At 32.0% G+C, this 12,911-nt stretch overlaps 1 protein-coding gene across 5 annotated transcripts; it reads left to right on the forward strand.

The window, feature by feature from the left end:
- Positions 1-1,091: 1,091 nt before the first annotated feature.
- LOC109341425 (probable ADP-ribosylation factor GTPase-activating protein AGD15) lies at positions 1,092-7,792 on the forward strand. Of its 5 annotated transcripts, none has more exons than XM_019579330.1 (10): positions 1,094-1,188; positions 1,343-1,398; positions 2,548-2,606; positions 3,267-3,357; positions 3,896-3,950; positions 4,871-4,967; positions 5,053-5,254; positions 5,841-6,042; positions 6,411-6,531; positions 7,448-7,792. In XM_019579330.1, coding segments are annotated over exons 2-9 (759 nt in total). In that variant the 5' UTR covers positions 1,094-1,188; positions 1,343-1,347; the 3' UTR covers positions 6,413-6,531; positions 7,448-7,792. The 5 variants fall into 5 exon arrangements, with proteins under 5 accessions (XP_019434878.1, XP_019434875.1, XP_019434876.1 ...); XM_019579331.1 differs by having other exon boundaries at positions 1,173-1,191; XM_019579329.1 differs by lacking the exon at positions 1,094-1,188 and adding an exon at positions 1,204-1,222.
- The last annotated feature ends 5,119 nt before the right edge of the window (positions 7,793-12,911 follow it).

Below are 12,911 nucleotides of genomic sequence, written 5' to 3' on the forward strand. Positions count from 1 at the left end.
AATTATGATACTTCATGTTAAGGGAACCCCTATTTATAGTGGTTGAGGTGAATCACGTGGCTCTAGAGGGTACTGTTGGCATGGCCGACCATTCTGGTCTATCAGGGGCTGTTTTCCCATGCCAAACAACTTTGGTAGGGTCGTACTCTGTATATGGTTGACTTATAGCATGTGACATGTCTAGTAGCCATATTGTAATCTACCCTTGTCATGTTGGCAGGGGATAAGTGGGATCGCAGACGGCATGATAATGCATTGTTGGTTGTGTATCAGACGAGGAGTGGTCCTAGAACCGACCCACAAGGCTTATTGATGGGCATGTGAGGTCCCCTGATTAGTACGTCCGAATCTTGGCCAGTTAGAAAAGAAAGATATTCGAGTAAATAGGATACCGATATAACCATGATGAAACACATGTCATATTAGTTAGTTTTTATTTAAATTTCAAAATATATGAAAATGATTTAATCTTCAACAAAATGTTATTATAAAGGTATAATATAAAAATGTTGTTACTTTCTATTTTATATTCTTTATTAGTTTTTCAATATTAATATTATTACAAGAATGTCAAACTCGATCATTGTATTACCATCCACTCCTATTAAATGAGTGAAATGATATTAATAATAGTAAACAAATACTTTGTACATTTGGTTTACATTCTTCTTTTATGGTATTAAATATTTTTATTAAGTATTCAATTTTTACATATTTAATTTTAGAGGATTGGAATTTTTTGTATCGAGTGTATTTAATATTACAATTTTTTTGTATTTATTATATCCAATTTAAAGTGAGATATGTTGTTATTATACCAATGATAATTACCTAAATTATATGATTTTGTGTGTGTAAAAACTATAAAATATTAAAGGCAAAATAAGAAGTAAGTCAATGATAATGGTTAGATCATGTTTTGCATATATATATATATATATAGTATTACTACTTACGTATTTAATTGTTTACAAAATTATAAGCTAGATGGCGAGATTATGCCCGCAATGGTATATTATTTAAGGAGTTTTTTTCTTATCATTATTATTATTATATGATGGAATGTTCTGAAAAGATGAGAAGAAGCAAGATGGAAACATTGGAAGTTGTAATAGTTGTCGGTTGTGTAAGGTGTGAATTTATTTGATTGCCAACCAAGTTGACGTGTAAAAGTGAACAAAGATAGAGGTAGTCATCATAGTTTAACATGCTTGGTTCAAAGGTCTAACCCACACACCCGTCAATGTTTCTTTCTTATTTATATCATATTAGTTTGGTTTCCATGTTTTGCTCTCATTAAAAAAAAAATCATTCCAAACCATTGTTTTCATTTGTGTCATAGCAAACATGAATGGAAAAGCCTATGTTTCTAGGGAACTTGATGCCAAGAACACCAAGGTTGGCTGGTTGCTTTTAATTTATCATGTTTCATTAATAACCCACTTGCTGATTCTGATTTTAAGGGTAACTGTTGAATTGTGGTGTATGTTTAAATATTACAGCATGCATGTACTGTTTTGAGGGATTATATGAAAGTTATGATGTGATATAGTATTTGACATGTTCCTAATTATGTTAAGGATTGTTTGGTCCTCATATGTTGTTCTTATTGTTTGGGAGTGACATTCAATGGTCCACTTGTTGTTCTTAATGTCTTATGAGCCACAATATTTGGGACATCTTGGCCTTTAGAAAATATAATAACTAAATTGACTGAACTGTAAATACCATGGATCATTAAAAGGCCAATACAAATAAGGTGTTGGTCTAGTAGTGTAAGGCCCCATTAGATTCTGAGATAGACCAAAAGGTTAATAGTTTGATTCCTGGAAGCGATACTTATTGGGAGGGACAACTATACACCCCGAAAGGATTAGTTCCTTACTCATATGATGAGAAGATACCTTTGGTTATACAAAAAAATATAGAAGGCCAATGAGAGATTGGAAAATATTTGTACTCAGGCACCTCACCTCAGAGAATTCCATAATTTTCCTATTAGTTCTTGTATTTAATGTCTTTTTATCTTTATCAGAACAATCGAGTTCCATATTTATCTCCTTGATTCATTAGGTGCTTAAGTATCATTATATTTTATGACTTGCAAAGGTTAGTTTCTTTCTTAAGTATTGTATATTGGATATAACTTATAGTAGGAGAGTTTGGTTGAGGTCTAGAAGTGAGAGGGAATATTCATTTCCAATGAATCTTTGTTACTTTGTGTTCCTCTTTCTAATCAAGCGGTGTCAAGGACTCGATCTATTTCTGTGAAACTTTTATCAAGATTGATGCATTCAATATCTTTGTCTTTCTGCTTTGCATGTAAATTCTTAACTGGTTTTCATATTATGAATTGTTTGGATTCATGTGTAAATTTGTTTGTTTCTAAGTTCAGCTCACCTTTGGTCTGGAAAGTTTAAGGTCTTACATTTTACCAAAATTGCTAGTGTATATAAGACATATAGTTGCAGCATTCTGCAGTTTTGTTCAAATTGTATTTTGTTTTGAACATATTATCTTTGTTTCTTGCTTTGTGATTGTATGCAGATCTTAGAGGGACTTCTTAAGATGCCTGAAAATAAGGAATGTGCAGACTGCAGGAACAAGTATACGCATTTCATAACCTATTGTTCTTATTTTAAAATAAACAACGAACACTGTTTTCATTCATTAAGTTTAAAGTGAAAATAGATCAATAAGTAGGGTTTTGGAATTATCTTTTTGGCACCATAGTTTCATAGTATTTCTGTTTTATCCTAAGGACATAGCTGTGCACCATATTCTAAATCTGGACATTTAAAAGTTGTTTTTTACTTGAACTGCTCATTTTTCAATACTATAGATAAAGGGTGGCCTAGTGCACGAGGCTTCTACCTAGTGGGGTTTGGGAAGGGTAGACGTACACAATCTTGCCTCCGCAAGCGGAGAGACTATTTCCAGTCTTTAAACATGTGACCTCATAGTCACTAAGCAACAAACTTACTGTTACGTCAAACTCACCCTCTATTTTTTCAATATTTTAGATGAGCTTGAATTTTCCTTTTTACATGCTGTCTTTTAAAACTTTAGTCATGAACTTTATCCTGTAGTAGCAGGAAGACTTATTCACTTTAATTGCATCATTATTGTGATTTTATCTTTGAAGTTGAACCATACTAGGTGTTCCTTTGCAACCATGAGTTCAGCTTTTGACTCTGCAAATATTGTACATAGAGATTAATGTGGTTTTATCATTGTCTATGGAACACTCAAATTTAAAATTTCAGGGCACCACGATGGGCTAGTGTGAACCTAGGGATTTTCATTTGCATGCAATGTTCAGGAATTCACCGGAGTCTTGGAGTGCATATATCAAAGGTTTACATTGTTCATCACTATCTTTCAGCTTATCATGTTCTTTTATATGTAAATTTTTTGGACCAAACATCTACATGATGAATTGGATGTAAAGATGGGATTATGCCAATTTATTACTACACTTTTAACCTTTTGTTAAAAGTTACCACATACACTTGGTGGGTCAATTTAATGCTGTGTAGTGCCAACACTTCAAAATGGTTGTTGTGCCGGTATCTATCACTTATTGTGTCCGATGCTTCAATACTTTTTATTACATATCTTTCAATGACTTTATGAATTTGTTCTGTATCAACATATATGTGTTACCACGTATAAGTGTCCCTTATCCTGTGTGTGTTTTGGATATGGTAAAAGCTCTTAGCACAAATAGTATAACTTGTTTTTTTATTGCTAATAATTTTCTAATTATTCAGTGTTGTAACTTTCTTAGTGTATGTCTGTTCCATAGAGGGGTGCAATACAACATGATATGATAATACTACTCTTTGCTTGCATTTTGCATTTCCTACCATTAAATTGATAATGGCTGACTCAGGTGAGGTCCACAACATTGGATACATGGTTGCCAGATCAAGTTTCTTTCATGCAATGTAAGAAACTATACAATCTGATTATTTCTTTCAAAATCATGGTTAAGGAAGACTAAAGTCATATTATGGCCCCTGACATTTGTTTTCGTTCTCACATTAGCTCTTGAGATTTATTTATGAACTCAATTTAATTTAGTCCCTTTGTCTATATATCCATTTTCTGATAAACATATTAGTCGATAGTCACCGTCCCAAATGATGTGACATTTTTATTTACTTATGTGATAATTTAACATGATTTATGATAGAACATCATGATATTGTTCAATCCATATAGTTAACCTCACCTATTAGGATTAAAGTTTGATTGTTGCAGTAATAATTTGACAAAAGAGGACTGCATAAATACATATAAAATTACTCCGTCTCAGCTCTCCACCTACGATTAAAAGCATCATTCCATTGAAAAGACTATGTTTTAGATGCATTCATTCAGTCATATTCTGTCATACTGCCATATTTGTATTTTACTATGCCACATCATGTCTAATGATGAAACATCAACATTAGTTTATTAGAAATCAAGAATATTGACAGAGAAGGGCCAAATTAAGTTCAGCAGTTCATAAATATCAGGGACTACAGTATAAAAAAATAGCTTGGGATTAAGACTAAAAATAAATATCAGGATCAAAATATGATTTTAGTCATTAAGCAAATTATGAGAAGATGTGAGTGGTATTTTTCAAATTGTACAATAATTCTGAACTCTTTTTCGTTAGGGAACTAGCAGTAGGACTGAACGTAGAGAGAGATAGCATTTCTAGGAGATTATATCCGATATCTGTTTAACTGCCTAGTGAAACTTTTCGTTCGAAAAACGAAAGGATATGTTTATTCTTTTTTCTCTTTTGATCATCTTACTTTGGTTGCACAGAATGGCTACTGAAATAGTCTCTTGATTTGTGTGTTTTATGTAGTTATGGGCAATGAGAAGTCAAATAAGCACTGGGAGTCAGAATTGCCACCAAATTTTGATAGAAGTAGATTGGGAATTGAGAAGTTTATTCATGCCAAGTAAACTTCTAATGGACTTTTTTCAAGGCTAATTTTACTTAAATTTCCCTTTTCAGCTTTATTCAATTTTCTTATGGTCTTTCAGGTATGTGGAGAAAAAATGGGCTTCGAAAGTTGGTATACAAGCATTTTCAAAGTCAGCTGAAACAAGCTGTAATTTTAATGAGTCACCAGCTTGTGGAGCTAGAAGTGGTATACTGAAGAACAGCAGGAAACTTTCTCTTGAAGAAAGCGTTCTTGCGAGTCACATGGCGCAAATTCTGCCTCCAGTGACCAGATCTCGAGGGGTAACCATGTTTTCATGAAGTTCTCTCAATCCTTTATCAAGAATGTCCTTTTGGATTTTAATTGCATTTACGCATCAATGTTCAATGCATGATCAATTAATAAACTTGCTGCATTCATAGTTGTTGAGAATGATCTTGTCATACCTTTTTTTCTCAGACCAATTTTGCATCTACATCGTATTCATCGGTCATCTATGCATTGTTGTTTTCAAAGCAAAAATCTATTTATCAATGGTTATAAAGTAGGTGTAGAAAAGTGAGTTGAAAATATAATTGCCGTTTCCCTATTTGCCGTAAACTTGTTGCTTGACTTGGTTTTCTGTTAAGATTTCATTGAAACTTGTCTCTTTGAGGTTTGGAGGCATTGGACTGTCAGATAAATTTGCTTTACTTCTCTATTCAAAATACTTGAAAATTCTATGTAATGGAGTTCCTTAACCTCTGCGAATTATTTATAATGATCTTTCTAACAGTAGCAGGTCATAACCTGCACTATATCAACGTTTTATCCATTTTTTTCTTGCTTTTCAATATCTACTACTTGTATAAATGAAAAATGTTTTGAAAGTTTGTCTCGTCAATTCAGGGTTCTTTAGACATGCTAAAGAAGAATTCAGCTCCATTAAGGAGGCCATCTGCATCAGTTGATTTTGATAAGTCCATGGGAAAGAGCAATGGTACTGCTGACCTTTTCAGTTTGCTTTGCATCGACGACGATAAACAGAACTTGTCAACTTTACCTCCTTCAAGCTGGGCGAAATTTGATTGTAAGACCGCAATGCTTATCTGTAATATTTCTCATTCTCTTTAATTCAATAGATAATTATGGAATTAGAAGCCATTGAATATGTTTAACACTTTATTTAGAACCTATGACATTGACATGGGGACACGACCTTATATAACATAGAAATCACACTCAAATGCTTGATAATTAACCAGAACAGCCGGTGTTGTAGCAAAACTGTGAAGCTGATTGAAAAAGTTTTGGCATGAATAAAATCTGAAGATATTGAAGTTTTTCTTCACTTCTTCCAAGTTTTTTTACTTCTTCTATTCTATCTCTTGCACACTATTTGCATCAAAAGAAGATGGGGCTGTTCTCCTTTTATGCATTTCTATACTCTTATAAATTATTATATCTCTATATTTGCAGGAATTGTTTCTATGGTTTCAGTTTTGTAGATTTTTCGGGTAGTCCTTGGTGTAGATGTCACAAGACCATAGTTGCAGATGACATTGCTGTTTGGCTTGAGCATTGAGTTGCATTATCTTTGGTGTGTGCTTCTCTTGTCATTTGTTAAAATATCAGAAAAAAATTTAATAATATTTTAGAAGATTTCTTGGGTGTTATTTTGGTGTTTGTTATTGTCAAGGCATGGCATTACATCAAATAACATTACATTCTTCAATAGTATTTAAAGTTCACAATTGTATCTCTTTTCTTTATTTGCATACTCTAAACTTAATTTCTTCAAGTTTAATTTTTAACCATGTGATTTATACTTCACAACATTTTGACACTTCAAGATTTCTCTGCATTCCCAATTCCAGAGATCTGTAGCACTTAAATTACCTATGTCAGGTCTGGTCAATTCAAGGTTGCTGGCTTAAGTACCACATTGAGTTTCTTATTTTACTCAATGTGGGACCCCTAAAATTGTCGTTTTCTTTAAGGGTCGACGTCCATAGCGGATTCAGTCTATCGATATTGACCTGATGGTAGCCCTTCTTTCTCTTGTAAGAGCTTTACTCACTTATCAGTATTCGGTAATCTACCTTAATTCAGCCTATATGTAGCTTTTCTATGACACAACTCTCAATGAAAGACATCAATGTTTAGAACTTAAGCACATGAGGAAAGAAAGCCAAACCTATAAGACTCTATTAGGTGGGAGAGCGTCATGGGTTAAATAACACATTAAATTTCTTATTATTTTACTCAATGTGGGACTCTTAACACATCCCTTTCATATAGGTGTCATGTTGTTGATTGGAATCATATGGTCAAGGACCATGTAATAATTTCTCTTCAAGATTTGTTTTAGGCCCTGAGTTACATTATTCTTGAGAAATAATGTTTCAGATATACCTTAACATTCTGTTTCAGATCTTTAGTACATAGTCATAGGTTATTTTTGATATATATCTTACTTATGTAATAGAACTTATGAAGCTTATTTGTTTTCACAGGTATGAGGACTAAGTTTACAATCAACATAATTCAGAAGAATATAAAGATTTGTCAAACATCTACACCACTTTTGCATTATAGTACTTGGTTTTTCTTGCAACAGTAACTAATATAAGATGGATAAAGGGATAAGTTGGAAATAACAGTTTTGTTGTTTTTTTCTTTCAAAAAGTTTAGTTTCTGGTCCTGTGGGCTGTGGTAGAAGACATTGTCATAATATTATTGGATGAGTGCATATTAGTTGAACTCTTTCACCATCCTCCATCCAAATTTAAACACATTGAATATGTGTGTATAATGCTTTACACTATTTAAAAAAAAGTGCAACACAGTAATTTATACAATTTTAGTCAGAAGTAAAGAGTATTAATCACCTGAGGCAAAGATGAAGATGAAGTATGGAATAGAATGTTGATATTTTATCATGAAATGGAGTAAATGATAAGTTGATTTTATCTAGATATGAGTAGTTTGTATAATTTTATTAAAACTTAGGGGTGTATAATTCTTTCTTTAATCTATTTCCATCAATCCAAACATCCCCTAATTGACCAATTGCTTTAGATGGGGGTTAAATTATATATGAGGGTAAACATAAATGCACATTACCCTACCAAGGCATCTCTTAAATTTTTACCCATCCCTTGTTTTTGCGCTTATATGTGAATAGGTCTCAAATTGTTGTAATGTTAAGTACAAAAATTTCATTAGATGACACATGTTGAGGAAAAAATGATCATCCACTCATAGGTTTTAATTTCCAGAATACGATAAGTCATAACCATGCATACAAAAAATAGAGTGAACAATCAATATACTCCTACCAAGATAAAATAATGTGACCAATTAAGCTCTCCAAAGTTTTCCTCACAAATTATGTCCTAAAAACCAATGTCAAATTCTTAGAAAGATTTAACTCCTCTACAGTGTGCATGTTGCACAACCATGTTGATAATGAAATCACTGATGATGATTAAAACAACTTATGATATTTGTCGGAATATATTATCACTATCACGTAGGTTGATTTCTCAATCAATAACTCATATTGCAGAGGACTTAATTAGTGACTTAAATCTTTAGAAATGTCCATCATGACATTTTAAACTTGATTGGTAAAAAAATAAAACTTTCAATAAGGTAACTAGTGAGTCTCTATCGAATAGAAACTATGAAGCCATAAAGGCACAATCAAATAAAAAATTAGGAGAGAAATTCACTAACTAATTTGATAGTTGGATTTTACTAGAATGTATGATTAAGATGTGGAGTATTTTAAAATCCTTGAGGATCTTCTTTTATTAATTTTGGAAGATGATCCACTTAATTTAAGAGTAAGTTTAAAAAACATATTTTACATCTTAATTGCACATTCTAAAGAAATTTAATGATCAGATTTACTAACTAATTCAAATCATTGAATTACCCTAAAATGAATGATTAAGATGTGAAATAGATTTTTAAATTTACTATTGGAAAAAGTTATCTACTACCTTCTGCTAAAGGCATAACTTAAATATGAAGCATAAAAATCACAATGATGAAGTAAAGTACAAGTTATGCACAAGACCATACTTATGCATATCAAACCATGGATATAGCAAAAATATTTAGTTATTTGCTTTATTCATCAAACAACACGCATAACAAAAAGATGTACCATTCTTATTTATTATTAATTTCGCTAAACATTTGTTAAATTTCCGCTCTTTACTCTTTTTTCTTGGTTTGGTCCCGATCACACTTCCTCCACAAGTTTTGAAAAAGGTTGGCTATCATTCAAGTCAAACCGTCCAAAGTCCAATCCTTCAGAGTTCAAAAGTTTGATTGGTTAATTTCCTACTTTTCTCAACAGTTTACTTGTCCCAAGGGAAGTTTCCTGTCAACCAATTTTCTTACTACTATTTAATGTGGACTTTAAATATGAGAAGATCCCTAAAACTATAATTCAAAATAGTTCATAGTTTGATTCTTATAAACAATATTTGTTGGTAGGATATATTGAAAAATATTTAAACATTTTTTGATGATATATATCAAATAGTAAATCATAATCATCACACCTGATGAATTGGTTATGTCATTTTCAAATCTACTTTGTTTTAATTGCTACAATTGAGAGCCCTATTTGTTTCCTATGCGAATTATATGTACTACATATATTAAGAGTAAATTATATTGACACTCCCTAAATTTTAGTGAAATTACACAAACTATCCCTCACTTTTTTATACCTACACAAACCTCCCATAGTTTTTATATTTTCACTACACTGACCACCCTGCATAAGAAATAAGTGTAATCTTTTAAACAAAAAATTTGATAAATGCAATTAAGTTTAACAAAACATGATATATTGTGTAGACAAGTCTAAATAATATAAAAATCAATGTATCTTTATTATTTTTGGTTACAAAATGCATCAACAATTCTAAAGAAATATTGTTTAAATCGCTCTTATAATATAGTGTAACGAACCAAAAATAATAAAGAAATATTGACTCATATATTATTTGGACTTGTCTCCACAATATATCATGTTTTGTTTAACTTAATTGCGTTTATCATATTTTTTGTTTAAAATATTACACTTATTTTTTATGCAGTGGTCAGTGTAATGAAAGTATAAAAATTAGTGGAGGTTTGTGTAGGTGTAAAAAAGTGAGGGGTAATTTGTGTAATTTCACTAAAACTCAGGGGGTGTCAGTGTAATTTACTCTATAGTTAATTTTGCTTTTAAAAAAATCACATTCTAATTCACTTTCATATTATATCAGATAATTCAAATTTTACACTAAGTTCACTAAAGCAAATTAGGGGTGTTTGAAGCAAATTGTAATGAGTTTGAGTTTTTTTATGTATTGAATTCAATGTATTTTTGTGTCATTTTTAATTCACCATGTAAGAATTGCAAAACAATGACGCTTAAAATTAATGTTCAATAATACTTTTGTACATTATCTATATGAGTACATTAGAATTAGGGGTGTAAAAATTCGGTTCGGTTTTTGGTGCATTTTAAACTTATCTACACAATAATTTGGTGCAAGAAAATCTACACAATAATTTGCTTTCCTCAATATGTGATATAAACTTATCTCCTACTCAAGCTTTAAGAGGTATTCAATGCTTAAAACAATGGATGCATGAGTAGTGACAATGATTAGTCATGGATTGTTGGACCAATTTTGACAAATCATAAATAAAAAATCTAAACTAATCATAATAAACAAAAGGATTGATGAATGATATACAAAAATGATCATCTTAGTTCTTAGTATTAAAGGAGTGAGAAAACTTGTGCATTGAATAGAGGAAGTTGACGGATATGTTTGTTCATCAACCTCAAATATTGCACATGAAGTCCTCAACCAAAATTGCAGCAAAAGCTCAACTCTTATATTCAAGAACAATTATTGTCCTCTTGATAGTACATGGAGCCCACTAATAATGATATCAAATATCACAAAAGTATCCAATCTCTCAATATCTACATGCAGTCCCACCACCTTCTATAAATTCGTGTTTATCATCTTCTTGCACAATTTTTTAGTTGTGTCCAAGGTTATTGATTTAAAAATATAATACATACATTAGTTTTGTTAAGTATGGATGGGGATCACCTGTCCCATTTGGTGTCCCCATCCAATCAAAAAATCTTATTTGATTAAAAGTAAAAATTATAATAACATAAGTTAATATTTGTACATTATTTTATGAAATTTGATTGACTTGGTACACGAAGACATGATTTTCTTGGGGTAGATGATCCTTTTCCTATAAAGTATATGTGATGTTTGTATTATAAGTTATTTTTTAGTACATTTTCTGAAATGTGATATTTGAGAATCTACATACACTAGAATATAGCAAAACAATCGTGCTTAAAATTATCATTCAACAGTGCTTCCAGATATGGTCTATATAAGTGCAATAGAATATATGGTTAAATTCAACGCTTTTGAAGCGTTGTAGAAAGTAGATATTTAACAGCATTCGCGGAAGCGAATGCTATTAAATGTCTACTTTCTAAATAAATCAATATCACTCTCAGACATTCTATCAAACACATGACAAATATGTCCAATCCACCATATTTACATGAGATTTGACAATAGAAATATTATTCTGAAAACTCAATTCATAAATCATTGCATGAACTTGTCTCCCTTAGTTCAAATCCATTAACCTAGAAGATTATATGCACTAATGAAATGGACGAAGGTGGTGAAGATGTATACGACTAATCCATAAATTTCTTGTCTCCTTTAACATGAAGAAATAAAATGATTTCTTGTCAACGACAAAAAGACAGATCATATTCAATATAATAAGAATCAAATCAAAATTTACACATAAAATAATGATGAAAAATAATAACCAAATACAAGAAATACACACAAAGATTGCAAGTTTGGTAAATCACTAACTACTCCAGCTAGATTCAACCTTACATATTCCTAATAATTTGCTCGAAGAGAGAAACTAAGAACAAAAGAGAAAAAAATGTAATCTACGGAGAATAATAATAATAAGATAAATAGAAAACTAAATGATATGTGTATTATTGTGTGTAAGATTTTGTTTTTAAATGGGCAAAGATTGGCACTCACTACATGTTGGGAACAAGCGAACAATCAAATAGTAAAGAGTATAGAGACAAGAGAATAATACAAGAGATTTGGTAACGAGATTCAGCCAATTGTGCCTACATCCCCGGGAGTGTTGAGCGGCTACCACTATATATTATTAGAGAATAAGGATTAGTGTTTTACTATTCTTCTCCTTGTTACATTAGGTTTACATAACATCAATATATATAGCCCTCTACCCTAACCCCTTTACATCAGCCCAAGCCCATAACTTGTATTGCTGTTATCTAGAGATATGAGTCATTGCACAACAATCTCCACCTTGGCGAATATCATCAATCTCCATCTTCCGCCATTGGGTTGGGGGCGCTCCATAGTCCATCATCAGTGAATGTTCAACAAGCTCAGGCAATGCCTGAACTTGTCCTCGGTAACCGGTTTGGTTAACATATCAGCTGCATTTTCTGAAGTGTGAACCTTATGCAATAGTATCTTCCCACAAGCTACCAACTCTCTAATCATGTGAAATCTCACATCAATATGTTTGGTCCTAGCATGATACACCTGATTCTTTGCCAAGAAGATAGCACTCTGACTGTCACAATGCAGCGAAACTCCACCTTGCTCAATGCCTAACTCATTTACTAGTCCCATAAGCCACAAGGCTTCCTTAGAAGCTTCACCAGCTGCCATGTACTCTGCTTCAGTTGTGGACATAGCAACAACAGACTGAACTGATGATCTCCACATAATTGGTCCACCTGCAAGGGTGAAGACAAACCCCGTTGTGGACCTTCTATCATCCAAGTCTCCTGCATAGTCCGAATCAACATAACCAATAACTGAAGGCTTACTCTGTTGGCTGCCAAAC

This window comes from Lupinus angustifolius, unplaced genomic scaffold (assembly GCF_001865875.1).
Source record: "Lupinus angustifolius cultivar Tanjil unplaced genomic scaffold, LupAngTanjil_v1.0 Scaffold_462, whole genome shotgun sequence".
Lineage (NCBI taxonomy): Eukaryota > Viridiplantae > Streptophyta > Magnoliopsida > Fabales > Fabaceae > Lupinus > Lupinus angustifolius.